The following is a 23,669-nucleotide window of genomic DNA, read 5'->3' as shown; positions in this document are numbered from 1 at the left end:
GACAAAGAACATTTTTTATTCTTTTTTTTTTTTTTTTTTTTTTTTTTTTTTTTTTTTGTGTGTGTGTGTGTGTGTGTGTGTGTGTGTGTGTGTGTGAATCATCTGTTCATGTTTTTGACTTACCGTATTTTTCGGACTATAAGACGCACTTTTCCCCCCCCCCAGAAGTGGGGGGAAAAAGTCCCTGCGTCTTATGGTCCAAATATAGCCTACACCAGTGTTTCCCAACCTTCTCTCATGATGAGAATCACCTGGTGGAGTTGTTAAAACACAGATTCCTGAATCCCAACTAAGAAGTGCTAAACTAGAATTTTTGAGAACATATAGGTAAAATTGCATACCTAACTTAGTGCTCTGTATATAAAATCTGTCTTAGAGCACTAGTTAAGTATACAATTTTACCTACATGTTCTCAAAAATTCTAGTTTAGCACTTCTTAGTTGGGATTCAGGAATCTGTGTTTTAACAACTCCACCAGGTGATTCTCATCATGAGAGAAGGTTGGGAAACACTGGCCTACACATATACTTTAAAAAAAAAGTTTTTTTACTTGCCCGGCTCTGTGTGGTCTCTGTGTGCTTGCCCGGCTCTAAAATGGTTCTAAATGCTGCTGTTTACTTTACAGGGTTGATTACATGTGTTTATGACTGTGATGTTGGGTTTTAATGCACATAAAATATTTTAGGACACTGTTTGTTTCAGAATCTTTTTTTCTTCATTTCCCTTCTCTAAAAACTGGTGCGTCTTATGGTCCGGAGCGTCTTATGGTCCGAAAAATACGGTATCTATCACATTTTTTCAACTTTCACCCCTCAATTTTTAAAAGTTCTTGTGTTTTTTTGTTTTGTTTTTTTAAAATATATTTTATTGATTTTTTATAGAGAGGAGGAGAGAGGGATAGAAAGCTAGAAACGCCGATGAGATAGAAACATCGACCAGCTGCCTCTTGCACACCCCCTTCCGGGGATGTGCCCACAACCAATGTACATGCCCTTGACCGGAATCGAACCCGGGACCTTTCAGTCTGCAGACCGTCGCTCTACCACTGAGCCAAACCAGTTTCAGCAGTTCTTGTGTTTTAAAGATGTTATACATTTATGTATGTTACATGTTGCAAACAGTTTCTCTCATCATTTATTTTAGACTTTTCCTGTTTTCTTACAATAATTTTATTTTCATATAAAGAAATTTATTTTTTATTGCTTCTGGATGAATTTGCTTTCATTAAACTCAGGAACGCTAAATTATAATAAACCTTTTTTGCTATAAATTATTTGAGCTTAAAATAATGTAAGTTTTAATAACCTACTTTTCCACTTTTTGAATATGTCCTGGGAAAAGGTTACCATTCAACGAATACATAAAAACATGTACTTAAGGGCACAGGCTCCCATATGGCTCAGCACGGCCCTGGCCAGAGGCCCATAATCCGTAACAGTAACAAGGCATGTCCGCTGCTCAAGAACTATTGCAGCAGCAGCAGCAAAGCTGGAGGAAACTTCAATGGACTTAGTTCTCAGGTCTCCTTAACTTCCTTGTGCTGTACAAACTTTTATAGACAGAAAAATTCTCATTTTTCCCTAGCTGCCTAATGAAATTTGGTTTCAGGTCACCTCCTGCTACCTTCCCCACACACACCAATATGAAAAGTATTTACTCCATAAATTGCATTGCTGCAATACTCTAAACCCGGCCACCCTCATTCCTTTATCTACCAAGGGAGACCCCCAGGGTTGCTTTACCTGTTATAAAACTATCCATGCTCCTTATGAATAATTTATTTATTATTTCCCCATGAAGACAATTTTATTTTCTTCTTCACATATTTATTTTGGATATGTCTTACCTAGATTAAGAGAAAACAAGAATTTGAAAAGCAGAGTATCCCTTTTATTATTCTAATTTCTTTTTACTTAATTTTTCAACCTATATTCAGGTACTGTAACTACCTATCTCTCCCATAAAAAGATCCTGCACGTTACAATAGGCAAAAAAGCTTTTAGGAAATAAAAATATTTTAAATTGATCCATTACGATTTTTCAATCTTCTTGAGTACATTGTAAAGTGGTGGTGGTGCGGGGGTGGAGGGGGGTGGGGGGACGGACAGGAGAAAAGAATGGAATTGCGAACAACCAGACTGTAATAACCTTAGATTTAATACACTTAAAAAAATAAATCTGCCGGGACCGGTTTGGCTCAGTGGATAGAGCGTCGACCTGTGGACTGAGGGGTCCCGGGTTCGATTCCGGCCAGGGGCATGTGCCTTGGTTACAGGCACGTCCCCGGTGGGGGGTGTGCAGGAGGCAGCTGGTCGATGTTTCTCTCTCATCGACGTTTCTAACTCTCTGTCCCTCTCAATTCCTCTCTGTGTAAAATCAATAAAATATATATTTTTAAAAAATAAATCTTTATTGTTCAGATTATTACAGTTGTTCCTCTTTTTTCCCCTCGTAGCTCTCCTCCACCTGATTCCCCACCCCTCCCATACCTGCCTGACCAGAGCTGCAGTTTGTTAGGTTAAGCTGTGATAGGGCAGGCCATTTATATGCAAGAGCTGCTGCACAGAGCTTGGGTGGGTTTGTAAATTGTGCAGGGTGGGGTCTCAGGGAATCACTAGGCTAGGGCGTGGCAAACAGCGATGGCTGCCAGCCAGCTGTCTCTGCATCTCCGAGTTTCCATGTCCTGTGCCCCAGCACAGTAAATAATGATTCCTGTGCGCACCTCTGCAAGAAAGCCACCCTCATTTTCTGACCCGATGGCAGATAGACCAGCTTCTCCCTGTAGGAGTCTGGGTCCCTAGAGTCTCGCTGGAAACTGGAGTTCAGAGTAATTGGAAGCTGTGTCTCCCTTCAGCTTGAAAAATACAGCGCACCGTCGCCAGCTGCCAGCCCGATTTGCGTGTCTGCGTACCTCAGCTTCTCCACGCTTGTGCATATCTTCATGCTCTTTTCTCTTTCCTTCTTGTTGTAGAACTTCTACTCATCCAGCTTTCCCGTGCTTCTGGGTGATAGACGTTTTGTCTTTTAGTTGTAGTTTTGGTGTGGTTGTGAGAGGCACCTCATACAGGTGTATACCTTATGCTGCCATCTTTGTTTCCCCCTTTAATGCACTATATTTTTTTTGTCCAAACAAGTACAAAGGAGATTCAAGTGCTCTATATGGATGCCTTACCATACTTATCATATATATATATTTTGCTCCCAATAATCCTGGCCAGTGTTTATCTAAACTTTCTGAAGCATATTAGGTCTCAATGATGCAAAATAATCCTGGGCAATCAAACAAGGGGGAAGCACAGGAATAATGCTTATATCTCAACTACATTTTCAGAATCTAGAATTGCCAAGTCAAGATGGTGAATATGCAATGGAGGGAAAGGATAACAGAGTTTGACTAAAAGTAAGAAATGCAGAATTTTCAGATTAAAAAAGTTCCTTGGAAGGTCCTTGTGGAGCTTTTAGATACTCCTTTGGATATCCCTTGTTTGTGGATGGTTCATACCTGAAAAGAAATGGTAAAAATTGCCAAGAAGTTATGCTACCACAGACTTGAATTTACCTTTAAGCTTTTCACAGAAAATTGAATCTGAACGGTGTGGGTCCACTTATACGTGGATAATTTTCAATAAGTACAGTCAGCCCTATGCCCCCAGGTTTTACATTCATGGATTCAACCGAGGATCAAAAACACTATTTTCCATCTGAGGTTAAGGATCTGCAGATGTGGAGGGATGACTGTAGGCACTGTTCTATGCCTCTATACTAATAATATCCTAGGTGGCATTAAGCCCTCAGGTCATTATAAGATGGCCGTCAGAAGATGGCCACAAGCACAGCGAAGGCGGGGCCCAGTGGCTGCTCCATGCACTGAGGCATAAGGGTCCTGTAGCTTTGCACAGTGTGGCGAAGGCTGGTCCTGATGTCTGCTGCCTTGCATGAAGGTGGGTTGTGGGAGGGCAGGGCAGTTAGTGGCGATCAGGCCGGTAGGGGAGCAGTCAGGCATCAATCAGGCAGGCAGGCGAGCGGTTAGGAGCCCGTGGTCTCAGATTGTGAGAGGGATGTCCCATATTGGAGAGGGTGCAGGCAGGGCTGAAGGACAATCCTCCACCGTTATGCATGAATTTTGTGTACTAGGCTTCTAGTCTATATATATAAAAGCCTAAGCAACCATTTGACTGGTAGCTATGATGCACACTGACCACCTAGGGGCAGACACTCAATGCACAGGAATAGAAACATGGAACAGATTGATGAATCTGATGGACGCGGGAAAGAAGGAGATTAACCAAAGATCTTATATGCATACTAGAAGCCTGGTGCATGTGGTCCCTTGGCCTGGCCTGTGGGGATCAGGCCGAAACCGGCAGTCCAACATCCCCCAAGGAGTACCAGACTGTGACAGGGCACAGACCAGGCTAAGGGACCCCACTAGTGCACAAAGCTATGCACCAGGACTCTAGTTTTATTTTTTTTAAATTTTAAAAATAAATCTTTATTGTTCATATTATTACAAATGTTCCTCATTCCCCCCCCCCTTCATTGCTCCCCTCCACCAGATACACACCACACCCTCTGCCCTTTCCCCACCCCCCATTGTCCTCCTCCTTAGGCGCACAGTTTATGTTCAGTCTCTTCCCACACCCCCCTCTCCCCCCTTTTTTTTTTTAAATAAATTTTTATTGTTCATATTATTACAAATGTTCCTTCCCCCCCCCTTCTCACCCCACCCTTTGCCCTTTCCCCACCCCCCATTGTCCTCATCCATAGGTGCACAGTTTATGTTCAGTCTCTTCCCACATCCCCCTCTCCCCTTTTCCCCAAGAATAAACAGTTCACTCCCCTTCCATACCTCTGATTCTATTATATTCAACAGTTAATATTGTTCCTCAGATTTTTTTTTTTAGTTTCCTTGGTTTTCAGATTCACTTGATAGTTATGTATTTGTTGTTCATAATTTTTATCTTTATTTACTTTCTCTTCTGAAAGAACCCCCTTCAGCAATTCATATAATTCTGGTTTGGTGGTGATGAACTCCTTTAGCTGTTTTTTATTAGTGAAGTTCTTTATCTGACCTTCGAATCTGAGTGATAATTTTGCTGGATAGATTATCTTTGGCTGTAGGTTCTTGCTATTCATCACCTTGAATATTTCTTGCCATTCCCGTCTGGCCTGCATGCTTTCTGTTGAGAAATCAGCTGACAATCGTATAGGTGCTCCTTTATAAGTAACTACCTTCTTTGCTCTTGCTTCTTTTAATATTCTCTTTGTCTTTTGTTCTTGGAATCTTAATTATGATTTGTCTTGGTGTGGTCCTCTTTGGATTCCTTTTGTTTGGAGTTCTGTGTGCTTCCTGGACTTGTAAGTCTAATTCTTTCACCAGGTAGGGAAAGTTTTCTGTCACTATTTCTTTCAGTATGTTTTCGATATCTTGCTCTCTCTCATCTTCTGGGACCCCCATAATTCTGATGTTGGTTCGTTTGAAGTTGTCCCAGAGGTTTCTTACATTATCTTCAACTTTCTGGATTCTCTGGCCTTCTTGCGTCTGCGGAGGAGTGTCTTCTGGCTCTTTATGTTCCAAATTTTGACTTGATTCTTGCGATCTTCCATTCTGTTTTTAGGACTCCATAAAATATTTTTTATTTCAGACAATATATTCTTTATTTCTTGTTGATCCCTTATTATTTCTAGTTGATCCCTTTTCATATCCTCATAGGTCTTGTTTATTTTATCGGCCTTTTCTAGGAGATTCTTGAACAACCTTATAAGTGTGGTTTTGAACTCTATATCCAGTCGCTTTTTCCTCCTCCATTTCTTTCGTTTGTGATCTATTTGGTTTAGGCATTTTTGCAGGCAGCTTTTCTGATGGGGCGGGGTTTCAGGGTGGAGCCTACAGCCTTGGCTTCCATCAGCCCCGCCCTATGCGACTCCTGAGACTCAGGGTCCTTCAGTACTTGTTGCGAGCGCCTCTGAGAGAAAGGTGCCCTCGATTTTCGCCTGCTGCCAAACTGTCTATGCTCTCCCCCAATGAGTCCGGTATTGGGGTTCAGTTCAGTTGGTAGTGGGATTGGAGGTGGCGTTCAGAGCAGTCTGGAGCCCCTGTCTCCTTCCCGTCAGGGCAATCCCGAGGCACAGCTGGCCGGCCCTTCTCTGCACGCAGTGTGCGCGCCTCCGGGACCTCCTTTCGCCGCTTCCCCGGAGTCCCGCCTTACAGCCCAGCTCCCTATAGATGAGCCTGGGTCCCCGGGGTCTGGCCTAGAATTGGGGTTCAGAGCAGTTGGAGCTGGGCCCAGCACAGTCGGAGCTTTTCTCTCCTTCCCTCTTGGGACAGCCAGCCAGGCACTCTGCCTCCCTCCTCTCGGGCTCTGTCCTCTCCGCGCGCACCGCGTGTCTCCGTACCTTGGGCTTTTACAGCTCCTCCGCGCTTCCTTCTGGTTTTCTCCTTGCTTCTTGTTGTAGAATTTCCAGTCAGTCGACTTTCCTGTAGTTCTGGGTAATGTCCATTTTATATTTTAGTTGTATTTTGTTGAAATTGTGTGCGGCTGCGGCTAGTTGCCTACCCGAGCAGCCATCTTGGATTCTCTCCCCCCCTCCCCTTTTCCCCAAGAATCGTCAGTCCACTCCCCTTCCATACCTCTGATTCTATTATATTCACTAGTTAATATTGTCCATCAGGTTTTTCAATTCCCTTGCCTTTTAGTTTCACTTGTTGGTAGTTACGTATTTGTTGACCATAATTTTTATCTTTATCTTCTCCCTCTTCCTAAAGAATCCCTTTCAGGAATTCATATAATTCTGGTTTGGCAGTGATGAACTCCTTTAGCTTTTTTTTATTTGTGAAGCTCTTTATCTGGCCTTCGATTCTGAGTGATAGCTTTGCTGGGTAGAGTATTTTTGGCTGTAGGTTCTTGCTATTCATTGCCTTGAATATTTCTTGCCATTCCCGTCTGGCCTGCATGGTTTCTGTTGAGAAATCAGCTGACAATTGTATGGGTGCTCCTTTATAAGTAACTACCTGCTTTGCTCTTGCTGCTTTTAATATTCTCTGTCTTTTGCTCTTGGAATTTTAATTATGATTTGTCTTGGTGTGGCCCTCTTTGGATTCCTTTTGTTTGGGGTTCTATGCGCTTCATGGACTTGTAAGTCTATTTCTTTCCCCAGGTGGGGGAAGTTTTCGGTCACTATTTCTTTCAGTATGTTTTCGGTATCTTGCTCTCTTCTTCTGGGACCCCCATAATTCTGATGTTGGTTCATTTGAAATTGTCCCAGAGGTTTCTTACACTATCTTCAACTTCCTGGATTCTCTTATCTTCTTGCTTCTGTGGAACAGTGTCCTCTGGCTCTTTGTGTTCCAAATCTTTGACTTGATTCTTGCGATCTTCCATTCTGTTTTTAGGACTCTGTATAATATTTTTTATTTCAGAAAATGTATTCTTTATTTCTAGTTGATCCCTTTTCATATCCTCATAGGTCTCGTTTATTTTATTGGCCTTTTCTAGGAAACTCTTGAAAAACCTTATAAGTGTGGTTTTGAACTCTATATCCAGTCACTTCTTGTCCTCCATTTCTTTTGTTTGTGATCTGTTTCCTTGTCTCGGCATTTTCACAGCTTCCCTGAGTTGGTAGGTTGGCTTTGTGTGCTAAGGTGTCCTATATGGTTCAGTGGGTCAGCCTCCCAGTTACCTGAGGTAGACAGTCTTGGTGTAGCCCTTTGTGGGTTGTGTGTGCAGTCTTGTTGTTAAGCCTTGCTTGTTGTTGGTATCACTGGGAAGCGTTGATCTCCAAGCTAATTGGCTATGAGGATCAGAAGTGTCTCAGCTAGGACGGTTTCTATATTCCGCTTGGATGGGGTGGAGTCTCGGGGTGGCACAGCCAAGTTTGGTGAATCCCGAAAATTGGTTGCAGGTGCACGCATCGCTTTTGTATAGGTGCAGACAAGCTTTAGATTCCTGTCTGCCCCTCCCTAGGAGAGTCCTATTCGCGGGAACGAGAAAGCTAGCCACTGGGGCTTCTGTGCTTCGCTTGGATGGGGCAGAGTCTCGGGTGGTGCAGACAAGCTTTATTCAGCCCCTTGCACAAACCAGCCTCGCGTTAGCTGTCCGCCCTCCCAGTGCGCAGCGAGTAAGCCAGCAGCGACTCGGCCTGTCCTCTCCACGCTCTGCAAGCAAGCCGGCAGTGAAGTTGGGCAGCTGCCTTTTCGCACACACAGTTCTCCACACCTTCACAGTTCCTGAGGTTCAGCATGCCTTCTCTCTCCTTCCCAGATGGTAGAGCCTCCTTTCAGCCAGCCGTCCGGTGCTTCAGGAAGATGTTCCCCCCGTTTTCCAGTTCCAAATTCAAATTTGTTGTGGTAGGCTGCATTCAGGTGTCTACCCTATGCCGCCATCTTGGTTTCTCCTGGGCCTCTAGTTTTATATAAGGGTCTTAAACAACCATGGATTTTGGTATCCACTGAGGGTCCTGGGACCCATCCTTTGTGGATACTACGGTATGATTGTAGTTAAGCTTTTGGGGAGTCAACAAATTTTTAGCTATGGAGAAATGGGGGGTGGAGGGGTGTTAGTGCCCTAACCCTTATGTTGCTCAAGGGTCAACTGTGCTGTTAACGTAAGCAAGCAGTCTATTACAAGAATGTACCCAAACTACCTGTCAGAATGGCCAACATCAACAAATCGACAAACGACAAGTGCTGGCGAGGGTGCGGAGAAAAAGGAACCCTCGTGCACTGCTGGTGGGAATGCAGACTGGTGCAACCACTGTGGAGAACAGTGTGGAGTTTCCTCAAAAAACTGAAAATGGAACTCCCATTTGACCCAGTAATCCCACTCCTAGGAATATATCCCAAGAAACTATTTAGAAACACCAATCAGAAAGGATATATGCACCCCTGTGTTCATAGCAGCACAATCTACAATAGCTAGAATTTGGAAACAGCCTAGGTGCCCGTCAGCAGATGATTGGATCCAAAAACCATGGTACATCTACACAATGGAATACTATGCTGCCATAAAAAAGAAGGAATTCTCATCATTCGCAGCAACCTGGATGGAATTGGAGAACATCATGCTGAGTGAAATAAGCCAATCAATGAAAGAGAAACACCACATGACCCCACTCATTTGTGGATAATAAAGATCATTATAAACTGATGAACCAAAAGATAGATATAGAGACAGTAAAGCAACAAGCAGATTGTCAAATTACAGCGGGGAGGGGAAGAGGATCTGGGGGAGATAATAGATCAACCAAAGGACTTGTATACATGCATATAAGTACAACCAATGGACATAAAACTCTGGGGAGGGGATATGTGGGAGGGAGGGTGGGGGGCAAAAAAAAAAAAATCATTAAAATATGTAAAAAAATAAATTAATTAATTAAAAAAAAATGTACCCAAACTAATTTATCCACTTTTGAAAACATTTTTGTATTTATGTGCTCCTCCCAATTTTTTTGGAGCACAAATTATGAACAATTCTATAATCATTTTTTTTAATGTACACTTTACTCATTTGTCTGGTTGAGAACAGCTGGATTTGATGGGTGAAATGGAAGCATAAGAGTTTAAGGTTTTTTTTGTGTGTTTAAGGTTTTTAAAAAATTAAAAAACTAAACTGTCAGCCAGTGTGGTTTTATTAGTTTGATTCCAAGAACAACCATATGTCACCTGACTCACACCCACACCAACACGGAAAATTAGCATGCCTTTTCATCTTTGCTGGATCAGGAGTTGAGCCGAGTAAAAATGGTGTCACATTTCTATCTTATTAGAATTTCTGGGGTTATTGGTAAAGGCGAACTTTCCTTTTGTAAGTGCTGCTGGAATCATAATGCTGCTTTCTGGAGAGATGGTCTCTGCTGCAGGGGGTTCTGTCTGTGAGAAGATGGGCCTTACCATTGCCATCCTCTCCTGCTGCCCATACCTCACACAGAAGTCCCCAGATGAGGAAGACAGAGAGGCTCCATTTGTCCTTGCCATGTGGGGATAGTGCAAGGACAAATGGCTGCAGGAGAAGAGGAAAAGAGGAACTTGGTCATCATACACAGCAAAGAATGGGATATTGTTCTAAAGGCAGAAAACTGTTAACAAAAGGTTGAGAAGGTATCCTATGAGAAATGGACAAGGACACAATTTTCATAGTACAGAGACAGAAGGACAGGTTCAGAGACACAGAGTAGGATGGTGGCTGACAATGAGGCAGCAGAACTGAGAGGAGCAAAGCGTCTTTCACTCAGGACCTCTGAGCAGTACAGTCTATGGCTGTGTCACACAATAGCTGTGATTTGGGACAGTTTAACTCACCCTGCTTCGCCTCAGCTTCCTGTTCTAAAAAATGGGGATAACAGAACTAATACGTCATGGCAATGTGGAGGAAAATAAATGAGAAGTGTGTAAGCCACTCTTACTATATTTAAAGACTCAATAAACCTTACTTCTTAGAGTTTCTCATGGTGGAAGGAGCTCCTATTCTTTGAAAGATCTAGATCACATGTGTCAAACACAAGGCCCGTGGGCCAAATCCGTCCCGCCAGGCCTTGCAATGTGGCCCGCACCGCGCTGTCATCACTGCACTCTGCTGTGTTTCCATCACAATGACAGTTTATGACTGTTCAGTAAACCATTCGGCCTGCGATTTAGGCTGGATTTTAGATTTTGGCCCCTTCTCTGATTGAGTTCGACACCCCTAATCTAGATGGTACAAATTTCAACTCAGGGCTCTTTCCACATTGCAGTGCTTCCTCTCAACTGAATGGCAAGATCAGTTCCAAGCTGTTTCATTTTCCCCTTCCCGTTAGTGCCTCATCTTGATAACTTCTGCAGCTCCCTGAGATGTCTCAAAGAATGACCTGTTTCCAAATAGTCCTCTAGACCCATGCATGTACAGCCAATTCCTTTCTGACAAAGGAGCCAAAAACACATATTTGGGAAAGGACAGTTTCTCTTCGATAAATGGTGCTGGGCAAACTGGATATTCACATCCAAAGGAATGAAATAAGACCCTTATCTTGAGTCAATTGTTGACTTCATTTGTTTTCCAATATGAAAACATTAATCTTATAAAACAAAAAAGACACAAAACGAGTGAAATTCTAACGTGCGTTTTTGTTGTTTCACTGATTGCCGGGCCCGCTGGCTTCAGTCGGACAGTACCTAAAAGGGGGTTGAGGATGGAGAAAAGGCGACAAAGAGACAAACAAAAGATGGGATCGGGAGGGCAAACAGTTCAAGACTGCCGCCCCAAGTTTATTTCTCTCAGCATACTGATGCAATTAAGATGACATAAGTATCACGTAAGCAAAAGCAATTTTATTATTAGATCTGCACAGCTTTTTCTTTCTAGCCTTTACAGACTTATCAACTTCCCTCTGACCTGCCTCGTGACTACAGCCAGCTTCCTTGTTTCCCCGCCATCCTGCTTACTTCCCTTTACTCATACTCTGACTGTCTCATATCTTGCTTTGTCTGCAAACTGGCAAGCCTCAGTGGGCCAAAGGAGCGGGTGCCAGACAGCCCACCTTGTGAAACACTTTGTCTCCTTGGGACTTGTCAATCTGAGACTGCTCCCCACAACTGATCTTTTGCTAAAGAAAATTTCCAAAATTCATAGATTTGGCAGAACATATACTCAAACATTTTACCAAATAGTTAGCAAATGCACATCTGAAAAAAAGGCTCATCATAAACCCTTACTTAGAAAAATGTAATCAAACAATGAGATAGCATAAGTTATATAAAAAAACAAACATATCTCCATATAATTATGCATAATCACTATTAGATGTGATTCTGTAGCAATTATGCTTTCTCTTAACTCCTATTGTCCTACCCCAAATGACCATCACATATGGAATTATAGACACTAGAACAGATAGCCCTTTGCAAGATCTTTGAAAGTGATTCCCTCCAAAAGTACTGGCATAACCTGTGAACAAGAGAAAAATCATGCTGCTCCCAGAAACACTTGAGGTTGTCATACCTGCCCCTCAAATATATTTTTATTGATTTCAGAGAGGTATCGATGATGAGAGAGAACCACTGATTGGCTGCCTCCTGCACAACCCCTACTGGGGATGGAGCCTGCAACCCTGGCATGTGCCCTGACTGGGAATCAAACCTTGACCAATGCTCAACCACGAACCACACAGATCAGGCTCACCTGCCCCCTCCTGAACCTGATTTCTGTCTCCTAAAACTCATAGCATCCAGGCTTCACATGAGTACCAGAGCCCTGCAGTCTTTCCTAGGAGGATGTGGAAAGCAATGCAAATTTGGCAAGAACTGGTGAGGAATTTCAGCACTATACTGTCTCTTCAGAGGCAGAGAAAGTTTGAGACCCCATAAAAGTTGTTCACCTCTTCATGCTTCCCCATGTTTTTGCTTATAACCTACCCCACACAGTAAATAAAACACCCAAGGTGAAAGAGGACTTAAACAAAAGGGCCTACATTATTTTACAAACTAAAGGGACATGAACCTGGAAGTTCTTGCACTGCTGACTTTGACAATGGAAATATTCATCACAGGTATCTAGGGAAACATGGTCCCTGAAAAGGTAGTCCTTCTGCAAGCTGCCAGCTAACCTTAGATGATGTTCTCTGGGGTCAACACTGGGTCAGGCACATGCCCGAACTAGTCAGAATGAAGAAAATACAGATCTCATTATGGGCTCAGGCTACTCCTAATTTCCTCCAACAAATCCGAGAACAAAGTTAAGTGACTGTTTCATTTCCCACATTCACTGCACTCATAAGGCCTTTCTCCAGTGTGAAATCTCTAATGATAATCGAGGCCACTGCTACAGATACAAGGTTTCCCACATTTGCTGCAATCATAAGGCCTTACTCTTGTGAACTCTAAGATGACAACACAAGTGACTGCTCGTGACAAAAGATTTCCCACATTCACTGCACTCATAAGGCCTTTCTCCAGTGTGAACCCTCTGATGATAACGGAGGCCACTGCTATAAGTAAAAGATTTCCCACATTCACTGCACTCATAAGGCCTTTCTCCAGTGTGAACCCTCTGATGATCACGGAAGCCACTGCTATAAGTAAAAGATTTCCCACACTCACTGCACCCATAAGGCCTTTCTCCAGTGTGAAATCTCTGATGACAACGCAAGTGATAGTTTGTGACAAAAGATTTCCCACACTCACTGCACCTATAAGGCCTTTCTCCAGTGTGAAATCTCTGCTGATGACAACGCAAGTGATAGTTCGTGACAAAAGATTTCCCACATTCACTGCACTCATAAGGCCTTTCTCCAGTGTGAAGTCTCTGATGACGATAAAGGCCAGAGGTACTGGTAAAATATTTTCCACATTCACCACACTCATATGGCTTTTTCTCCAGTATGAATTCTCTGGTGTTGAACAAGACTTGCACTTTGGCTAAAGGATTTCCCACATTCGCCACACTTATATGGCTTTTCTCCAGTGTGACATCTCTGATGACAACGGAGGCCAGAGTCATTGATAAAAGATTTCCCACACTCACTGCACCTATAAGGCCTTTCTCCAGTGTGAAGTCTCTGATGACGATAAAGGCCAGAGGTACTGGTAAAATATTTTCCACATTCACCACACTCATATGGCCTTTCTCCAGTGTGAAGTCTCTGATGACGATAAAGGCCAGAGGTACTGGTAAAATATTTTCCACATTCACCACACTCATATGGCTTTTCTCCAGTATGAACTGTCTGGTGTTGAACGAGGCTTGCACTTTGGCTAAAGGATTTCCCACATTCGCCACACTCATATGGCTTTTCTCCAGTGTGAACTCTCTGGTGTTGAATGAGACTTGCATTTTGGCTAAAGGATTTCCCACATTCACCACACTCATGCGACTTTTTTGCAGAATGAACTCGACTGTGTACAATAAGGTTGGCGTGCTGTCTAAAACATTTTCCACATTCACTGCACTCATATGGCCTTTCTCCTGTATGAACTTTCTGGTGATTACAGAGATCAGAAACTTTTGTAAAATATTTCTTACATTCACAGCACGTAAAACACTGTACTCCAGTATAGGCACCACGGTCCTGAGCAACTGTTTGGTTGTAGCCAATGGCTTTCTTACATTCTTTCCTGGCGTAATCACTTTTTCTCCTTTTAAAACGCACACCAGATGCTGACATTTCACTTGGCCGACCTGTGGTGTGAGTAGCCTGCTCTTGGATATGTCCTGAGCTGTTGAGAACGTCCTGTCCAACCTCCTCAGAGGTAAAAGGCTTTTGTGACACATTGAAATGGCAGCCCTTGGCACGTGGGGTCCTCTCCACACCTCTTATGAAATGCATCTCTCTCACGTGCTGCTCCTGGTGCTGGGGACACTTTGTGCTGAGATAAAACCGCTTTCCACATGCCCCACATCTCAATAGTTTCTGGCTGTGCTGTGTTTCCTGATTCTCAACCAAGTAGAAAATGTCTCTCAGGACTATTCCACAACTCTCACAGGGGTGGCTCTTCTGGGAGGACAAAGCTACATTGGGATTCTTTGCCTGTGACACTCTCACAGAAACATGCTGTTCAGTGGGTGCCTCCACATCTTCTGCTCCACAGCAGCAACCTAGAGAGGAGATGAGGTCATAGTTCTCCAGCATCACTTCAAGGTACAGGTGTCTCTGAGCCTCATCAAGGAGGCACCATTCCTTCTTGGAGAAGCAAATGGCGACATCCTCAAAGGTCACACCAACCTCAGCTGGGGGCCTTTGTGGGCGAACCAGAGTGCGAGTGGTGGGAGCAGAGGCAACCCTGGGCACAGAGGTCTCTGTCCTGGGCCTAGTGCGAGTCACCTGGGTGGTTGGTTGACGGGGACCAGGACTCTTGCGCCTTCTCATTCTGGCATCTCCAATAGTGCTCAGGACGCTCCGACCCATTTAGGTGATCCTAAGAGAAGAGGAAACATCCATCATCAGAAGAACACTGGAAGTCAACTGTTGAATTTAAAAGGCAAACTGCACTGCCAAGCTTTCTGTAATAGCCTCAAAGAATTCGTATGAACAAATGTAGCTTTAAAAAAGTTCAGATTACCGAGGATCCAAGATGGCTGCTCGGGTAGACACCTAACCGCAGCAGCACACAACAATTTCAATGGAATACAACTAAAATGTAGAGTGGACATTGCCCAGAGCTGCAGGTAGTCGACTGACTGAAAATTCTACAACAAGAAGGAAAGAGAAAACCAGAAGGAAAATCAGAGGAGCTGAAAAAAAGCCTAAGGTACGGAGACATGCTGTGCACCCACACACACGCGCGCGCGGAGAAGTCGTAGCCAGAGAGGAGGAGAAGGCTGGGTGCCTGCCTGGCGTTCCCTAGCAGGAAGGAAATAAAACCCCCAGCCTGGGCTGAACCCCCAAACCGGCAGCGCTGAGCCCCAGTTATAGGCCAGACCCTGGGGACCCAGGCTCTGGCAGGGGGAGACGGGGCTGTGGGGCAGAGTCTCGGGGGAGCGCGCAAAGCAGGGCCCCCGGAGTCGCGCGCACAGAGGACTGAATGTTGACTCTGATGCTGGATTACCCTAGCCAGAAGAAACAAAGCCTCCGGCGGCGCTGAGCCTCAGTCCGGACTGCTCTGAACCCCAGTTCTGGGCCGGTCCCTGGGGACCCGGGCTCAAGAGGAGGGAGACGGGGCTGTGAGGTGGAGTCCTGGGAGAGCGGCCGATCCCCTGGAGTCGCGCACACTGCACGCAGAGGAAAGTCTGTTGACTCTGATCCTACAATCCCCTAGCAGGAAGGAGAAAAAAAGCTCCAGACTGGAGGAATGTGACAAGGAGCAGGAGCCCCTGCCGGACACCGGCCAGCCGGGCACCAGCAGGGAGCTGGGCGACGGGGGGGGGGGGGCTGAGCCTTCGACCGCTGAGCGCGGGCAACGGAGCCAAGGCCGGGGGCTGCTTCCTGGGCAGCACCGACCCCGGCAACAGGCTGAAGCAGCGCAGGAGCCCGCGGAGAACAAAGGGGTGCCACAGGCCAACCTGCTGAGCTCCCAGGAAAGGAGGAAGAAACCAAAGAAGTTCTCAATGTGAAGAAATTGAGTGAGAGCAAAAGATAGTAAAATTACTTAAGAATACAAAGAAGATCTTGAAAAATCAAAGACTAAGTCAGAACTCAACTCACCAGCCAACATTGCAACATAAATGCGTTTTAAAAAAAAAAAAAGGACAGAATGTTGGAACAGCGGCGGCCAGGCCTAGAGTGGCCAGGCACAAGGCAGTGGCAGCCGGGCCTGGAGCAGCAACGGCCAGGCCCCAGAACAGCAGCAGCCAGAACCAGAGCAACAACAGCCAGCACTGGAGCAGCCAGACCTGGGGCAGTGGCAGCCAGGCCTGAGGCGGAGGCAGCCAAGCCCAGGTTGGCCAGTCCAGGAACACCCAGACCCGGAGTGGCCGGGCCCGGAGAAGCTGGGCCCAGAGCAGCTGGGTTGGGAGCAGCCAGGCCCGGAGCAGCAGCTGCCAGGCTGGGAGTGGCCAGGCCCAGAGCAGCGGCTGCCAGTCTGGTGTGGCCAGGCCCGGAGCAGCGGCTGCCAGGCTGGGAGCGGCCAGGCCCGGAGCAGCGGCTGCCAGGCTGGGAGTGGCCAGGCCCGGAGCAGCAGCTGCCAGGCTGGGAGCAGCCGGGCCCGGAGCGGCCGGGCCCAGAGCAGCCGGGTCGGGTGCGGCCAGGCCCGGAACAGCAGAAGCCAAGTCCAGAGCAACTAGGTTGGGAGCGGCAGTGACCAGACCCGGAGCAGCTGGTTGTAGAACGAACCAGAGCAACAGAGGCCAGGCCCGGAGCAGCCAGGCCCAGAGCAGCTCGCTCCTTGCCTGCCCCTGCCCCACGGCTGCCTCTCAGACATGGCTGGAAACTTTTGCGGGAACTTGAGGGTCTGCTGAATCAGGTGATGGAGGCTTAGATATGGATGTGTTGAGTTGGTATAGCGCTGGGGTGTTGATCTGTGAGTGCCTTGGGTGGGGCCTGGATGAGGCTGGTTGACCTATTTGGAAATGTCTTTTGTGTGAAATGTATCATTAGGCATGTGGAGGTATTGTTGATATGAGAAAATGCTAAGTGGCTGATTTGCTATCTGAAAAGGGATTTGATGTTGGGGAAAGGGAGGGAGGAAGAGACTGAACATAAACTGTGCACCTATGGATGAGGACAATGGGGGATGGGGAGGGGGCGGAGGGTGGGGTGGGAACCTGGTGGAGTGGGGAAGAAATGAGGAACCTTTGTAATAATATGAACAATAAAGCTTGATTTAAAAAAAAAAAGTTCAGATTACCTATTTCCTAAAGCACACTTGTTGCCTGGATTTTGAAGTAATTTGGATGAAATAATCAAACTCACGTGTTTGGCATGAAAGAAAGAAATACAAGAAAGAATAGCTACTGATTTCAGATGAAAATGTTTCTGGAGAAGATGGACCTTCTCTCATAAGTAATTACAGAGAGACATAAAATAACTTTGATTGGTTGCAACATATTTTTTTCTAGGATAAAATTTTTAAAAATGAGGAAAAAAAGAGAAAAAAAAAAAGCATATGCTCCATACATTAATAAAACATTCTCAGTCAAAATGAAAATTAAGCACATCATGTTTAGCTAAAAGTGAAAAATCTCCTCCCAGTGATACCAACAACAATCAAGACTTAACTACAATAAGGCTGTACACACCCAGTCCACAAAGGGGTGCACCAAGAGTGTCCACCTCAGCTAACTGGGAGGCTGACCCACTGAACCATATAGGACACCTTACCACACAAAGCCACCCTACCAACTCGGGGAAGCTGCGAAAATGCTGAAACAAGGAAACAGATCACAAACGAAAGAAATGGAGGACAAAAAGCGACTGGATAGAGTTCAAAACCAAGTTTATAAGGTTTATCAAGAATTTCCTAGAAAAGGCCGATAAAATAAACAAGACCTATGAGGATATGAAAAGGGATCAACTAGAAATAAAAACGGATCAACTAGAAATAAAGAATACACTGTCTGAAATAAAAAATATTATTCAGAGTCCTAAAAACAGAATGGAAGATCGCAAGAATCAAGTAAAAGATTTGGAACATAAAGAACAAGGAGACACTCCTCCACAGAAGCAAGAAGACAAGAGAATCCAGAAAATTGAAGACAATGTAAGAAACTTCTGGTACAACTTCAAGTGAAACAACATCAGAATTATGGGGGTCCCAGAAGAAGAGAGAGAGCAGGATACCAAAAACATATTGGAAGAAATAGTGACAGAAAACTTCCCCCACCTGGTGAAAGAATTAGACTTACCAGTCCAGGAAGCACACAGAACTCCAAACAAAAGGAATCCAAAGAGGAACACACCAAGACAAATCATAATTAAAATTCCAAGAGCAAAAGACAAAGAGAGAATATTAAAAGCAGCAAGAGCAAAGCAGGTAGTTACCTATAAAGGAGCACTCATACGACTGTCAGCTGATTTCTCAACAGAAACCATGCAGGCCAGACGGGAATGGCAAGAAATAGTCAAGGTGATGAATAACAAGAACCTACAGCCAAAAATACTCTACCCAGCAAAGCTATCACTCAGAATCAAAGGCCAGATAAAGAGCTTCACAAATAAAAAAAAGCTAAAGGAGTTCATCACTGCCAAACCAGAATTATATGAATTGCTGAAGGGAGTTATTTCGGAAGAGAAAGAAAATAAAGATAAAAATTATGAACAATAAATACATAGCTATCAACAAGTGAATCTAAAAACCAAGGGAATTAAAAAACCTGATGAACAATATTAACTGGTGAATATAATAGAATCAGAGGTATAGAAGATGAGTGGAATGACGATTCTCAGGGAAAAGAGGAGTGGGGGTGCGGGAAGAGACTGAACATAAACTGTGCACCTATGGATGAGGACAATGGGGTGTGGGGAAAGGGCAGAGGGTGGGGTAGGAACCTGGTGGAGGGGGGGAAAAATGAGGAACTTTTGTAATAATATGAACAATAAAGGTTTATTTAAAGAGAGAGAGAGAGAGAGAGAGAGAGAGAGAGAGAGAGAGTGTGAGAGAGTAATCCAAGGTGAGAAAATAAAAATAGAAGCAATTTAAAAAAAAAAATCTGCAGAAACTGGTTTGGCTCAGTGGATAGAGCGTCAGCCTGCGGACTGAAGGGTCCTGGGTTCGATTCCGGTCAAGGGCATGTACCTTGGTTGTGGACACATCCCTAGTAGGGGGCGTGCAAGAGGCAGCTGATTGATGACTCTCATCAGTGTTTCTAACTATCTCTCTCCCTTCCTCTCTGTAAAAAAATCAATAAAATATATTTTTTAAAAATATCTGATGAACAATATTAACTGGTGAATATAATAGAATCAGAGGTATGGAAGGGGAGTGGACTGACGATTCTCGGGGAAAAGGGGAGAGGGGGGTGTGGGAAGAGACTGAACATAAACTGTGCGCCTAAGGATGAGGACAATGGGGGGTGGGGAAAGGGCAGAGGGTGTGGTAGCAACCTGGTGGAGGGGAGCAATGGAGGGGAAAAAAATGAGGAACATTTGTAATAATATGAACAATAAAGGTTTATTTGAAATTAAAAACATAATAATAAAAGTGAAAAATCTGAGATTATGATGAACTCAACAGTGGCCAGAGTTGGCAAATCTCAGGAAGGCCTAAGGGGCCACATGTCACCACTTCCTCTAATTCTTAGTGCCACATCTGACAGCGGTCATTGCACTGGCCCACTTTAACAAGACTTCCCCCAGGCTCAGCAACAAATGAAGAGAAAAACATAGAACCATGACATTAAAAACACTACCTTCAAGGACAGTTTACTATCCAACAACACAAAATCCTGTCATATCTAGGGGAGATAAGGCTCTGAGAAAATTCTTGCTCTAACTGTTCCCTGTCTCCAGAGAAGTGAGGCTTACATGAAGTTGTCACTTAATTACAGGAGTTGTTTCCTCAGATACCTTCCCACATTTATTGTTAACGCCCAGAATTTCCTAAAAAGGGAAAGAACTTCACAGACTATATACTCCACTATTAAGAGGGGAACCAACTTGTCTCAGTTTGTCTGGGATTGCTCTGGCATTAAAGTCTGTCTCCTGGGAAACCCCTAAGTCCTGGGAATTCTTGGACAACTGCCACTGGAACTACACACAGCAGCTCAGTGAAGCCCAGGGAAAGTGATTGGACAAACTGCAGGGGGGAAAAAAAGTAGGTTCAGGCAGTAACTTGGTTCTCCTGGCTCTCAGGGGATAGACTGCCACCAAACTAATGGTGACATCATAGAAATCTGAGAACGATGAGAAGAGAATATCTGGGGGGCAGGAGGAGACCAAGCTTCAGGCAGGGGAAACCCAGGGTTTCATCATGCCCAGGATGTGATTTCTTCAAGAAGGAGGTCATCCATCAGACAGGTAGGCAGGAGCAGAGGCCACTGTTACTGATTCCTCTAAATAGGCCTGGACTTATTTCTGAGACTGAAATATGAGCTATGGACTAAAACTCATCTGAGGAGTGTCTCATGGATCTTCATAGGGAAAAAGAACAGCGGGAGCTCAGGAAGCTGGGAGGAAACATGGAGAAAAAAATTAACCTGAGTACTCCCTGTAAAATTAGAGCTAACTGTCTGCACAAAATGACAGTGCTTAATATGGAAAGCGAAACTCTGGACATTTAATTTGGAAAAAATATTAATGGATTGGTACACTAGTACACCCATTGGCAAAGCCATTGCTTGTTTCACAAATTTCCTCATTTGGACCTCAGAGAACTAGGTGTTTTTACTGCATGAATATGTTCATTTCCTTGTTCTACTCACTGCAGTAATTTCAACTGTATGCTTTGTGACATCTTATATGAGAACTTTTTCGCCTTTGGAGGTCAAAGAAGAAATTACTGTCAAGGTAGAAAATTGGATTGTTCCTTTCAAAATTTTCAATTAGATTTTTCAGATCTCCAAAGGAAGAGATATGAATATATTTTATTCCTGTTTATTCCCCGAGAGTAAAAAATACTTGCCCAAACCCCTGATATTCAAGTGGATAAAACTAGTATTCAAAATCATCATTGTAGAGAGCTGTCTGGGATGGCTCAAGGACATTCTTTTAATTCTTATCAGCTGAGCCCGAGGGCACTGGCAGAGTCCTGTTATCGGTAGATTTCTTATCTTTATCCAAGTGCTTGGAATGAGGAACAAATAGGACCTTGACTAACCCAGGTCTTGATATGCTAAACCTTGCACAAAAAGCCGAAATCAGTTTGGCTCAATGGATAGAGCCTTGGCCTGCAGACTGAAAGGTGTCTGTGCTTCCACACACACACACACACACACACACACACACACACACACACACACCCTCCCCCCGTTTGATTCCCATCAAGGGCATGTACCTTGGTTGCGGGCACATCCCCAGTGGGGGGGGGGGGGTGCAAGAGGCAGCTGATCTCTCTCATCGACATTTCTAACTCTCTATCCCTCTCAATTCCTCTCTGTAAAAATGAATAAAATATATTTTTTAAAAATCTTGTATAAAAAAATGAGGAACTTACCCAGGTCTTGATGAATAGGACGTGGGCACACCCAAAACTCCTTTTGACCTTAAACTCCCCTTTGGAAACCAATAAATGTGCTGTGTTGTCTGTGGTGAGTGTGACTGTCTCTCTATCAGCGGACAAGGCTCCACCCGGCACCCAGCTTGAATCTATTTCTGTCTCTTGTCTCTTTCTCTAATTTCTTAATCCCCAGCTCCTCCACCGGGGAATCTGTCTTTCTCCCTTTCCGTGCGGGACTCGGCAAAAGGAGAAACACCACAATCATCTTTCTGAAACACTTCATATTTATATTCAGGAAATGGTAAATCCAGTTCATGTGTCTGAAATTTATTACATTGGATTTCCTGTTCTCAGAGTCTCTCAGCAGCTAAATAGCATGGGCCCCTCAGGTCCTCAGGCCGCCCAGACGCCTGGGCTGAGTACATTAGAAAGAATGCATGAAGGGTGTTGTGGTGGTCTGGGCAGTGGCTGTGGGGTTACACCATCTGCTCCGTAGGAGGGGCATTGGCAGCGGCTTTGCCCAGTCTTAACAGATCCTATGTGTGCTCCTCACACAGTATTCTCAGTTCATCAACCCCATCTAGGCAGAACAAGAATTTCTCGACTGGGCCAGGATCTCTGGATGGAGGCCTGCCAGCCAGGCCAATCATGGCAATCCAATCAGCAAATTGTATCTTTATCAGCTGGCACAGTTCTCTGCAGCTCAGATAGAGGACTTCATGGAACCTATTATGATAGAGCACATGTGTCAAACACAAGGCCCTCGGGCCAAATCCGTCCCGCCAGGCCTTGCAATGTGGCCCGCACAGCGCTGTCATCACTGCACTCCGCTGCGTTTCCATCACAATGAGTTTATGACTGTTCAGTAAACCATTCGGCCCGCGATTTAGGCTGGATTTTAGATTTTGGCCCCTTCTCTGATTGAGTTCGACACCCCTATGATAGAGCATTCCTTCCACCCAGTCCAGTACTCCCTTCCTGGTCAGAGTGGTCTTCCCCATCCCAGAAGACCCCCGCAGCACAAGAGTCCAGGACTGGACTCCTGCCTCCTACCTAATTAGAATAAAATAAACAGGCATCTTTACATGAAGTCTCAGTCCTCGCCCCCCCCTGCCCCCCCCACCTCCTTGCTCTGCTAACAGACTCAGTACATTTTTGTAACAGCTAAAAAAAAAAAAAAAATACTATCTGCCACAGATCTAAACTATTTAACATAGAAAGGCCAAGAGTTTATTTTGGGTTAATTATTATTTTTTTTAAGTGTTACTTTAAAAAAAATATTTTATTGATTTTTTTAGAGAGAGGAAGAGAGAGGGACGGAGAGTTAGAAACATGGATGAGAGAGAACCATAGATCAGCTGCCTCTTGCACACCCCCTACTGGGGATGTGCCCGCAACCAAGGTACTACATGCCCTGGACCGGAATCGAACCTGGGACCTTTCAGTCGGCAGGCCGACGCTCTACCACTGAGCCAAACCGGTTCGGCGGGGTTAATTATTTTTTGAAATTCCAAGGGACTAAGGCATTCCTTTGAAAGCAGTGAAGGGGAAGACAGTAAGCATGCCTCGCCTCTATGACCTGTGTCTCCATAGCCAAATCTCAAACGTTTGGAGCTTCAGTATCCGTGGGACACGACGTACCTACAAGCTGCTCTTGGCCAAATCCAATGCCCTCACTTGGTTCTTAGTGTCCCTCAAGGCATCTCAATGGCGTTTAACCCAGGGGAGCACTTCGCTCTTGCGGAGACTTGCTTCCCTCGGTCTTCAGAACCCTTCTTCCTCGGCCCTTCTCTTCATTCTTTCTCCTCCCCTTTCCCCTTCCGTGCCCCTCCGGGGTGCTGCCTCCCTCAGCCCCGCCAGACTCACCTGCCACCCTTCACCTCGGCGTGTCCCTCTGCGTTCCGCGCGGAGCGGCCCCACGCCGAGCTGCCGAGGTGTGCGCGCCGCCTCACAGACCGACCAGGAGCACGCACTTCCTTCGCCCGGCGGGCTGGTTACCCGGCAACCGGAAGCTCCGCCCTGGAGACCTGCCCTGGTGGGCGGGGCTACCCCGTCCCGCTTAGATGCAGGCCCAGCCAGAAACCAATAGTCAGCGCTGATTCAGGCGTCCAGCGGGAACCTGGGTGGTGTTGAGACCGGAAGGGGAGGGCCGCCCTCGTGGGGTCACGCC

At 45.2% G+C, this 23,669-nt stretch overlaps 1 protein-coding gene and 1 long non-coding RNA gene across 13 annotated transcripts; one reads left to right on the top strand and one right to left on the bottom strand.

The window, feature by feature from the left end:
• The first annotated feature begins 1,967 nt into the window (after positions 1-1,967).
• On the top strand, positions 1,968-18,085 carry LOC123652635. Its single transcript, XR_006742078.1, has 3 exons — positions 1,968-2,068; positions 5,385-5,389; positions 18,075-18,085. It is a non-coding gene; the product is annotated as an uncharacterized LOC123652635 (long non-coding RNA).
• On the bottom strand, positions 11,030-23,387 carry LOC118724127 (zinc finger protein 211). 12 transcript variants are annotated; one of them, XM_036447082.2, is made up of 5 exons: positions 23,366-23,387; positions 20,455-20,510; positions 13,679-14,887; positions 13,418-13,594; positions 11,030-13,161 (listed from the first exon to the last, which is right to left on the bottom strand). In XM_036447082.2, exons 3-5 carry the CDS (start codon positions 14,875-14,877, stop codon positions 12,828-12,830), a joined length of 1,710 nt encoding a protein of 569 aa, XP_036302975.1. In that variant the 5' UTR covers positions 14,878-14,887; positions 20,455-20,510; positions 23,366-23,387; the 3' UTR covers positions 11,030-12,827. The 12 variants fall into 12 exon arrangements, with proteins under 12 accessions (XP_036302975.1, XP_045439880.1, XP_045439876.1 ...); XM_045583924.1 differs by adding an exon at positions 13,171-13,257 and having other exon boundaries at positions 11,030-13,002; positions 13,511-14,887; positions 23,366-23,386; XM_045583920.1 differs by having other exon boundaries at positions 13,418-13,555; positions 13,641-14,887; positions 23,366-23,386.
• Positions 23,388-23,669: the final 282 nt, after the last annotated feature.

The sequence above is a fragment of the Pipistrellus kuhlii genome, unplaced genomic scaffold, assembly GCF_014108245.1.
Source record: "Pipistrellus kuhlii isolate mPipKuh1 unplaced genomic scaffold, mPipKuh1.p scaffold_m20_p_2, whole genome shotgun sequence".
NCBI lineage: Eukaryota > Metazoa > Chordata > Mammalia > Chiroptera > Vespertilionidae > Pipistrellus > Pipistrellus kuhlii.
The sequence above is the reverse complement of the archived record's forward strand: the minus strand, read 5'-3'. Positions and strand labels throughout refer to the sequence as shown.

Excerpts from the sequence above, each read along its gene's own strand:
- LOC118724127 (XM_045583917.1), bottom strand. The coding sequence starts at position 14,877 with ATGGGTCGGAGCGTCCTGAGCACTATTGGAGATGCCAGAATGAGAAGG. Across the intron at positions 13,258-13,510 it reads AGACTTCACACTGGAGAAAG|GCCTTATGAGTGCAGTGAAT; the intron begins GCCTTATAGGTG and ends CACTGGAGAAAG.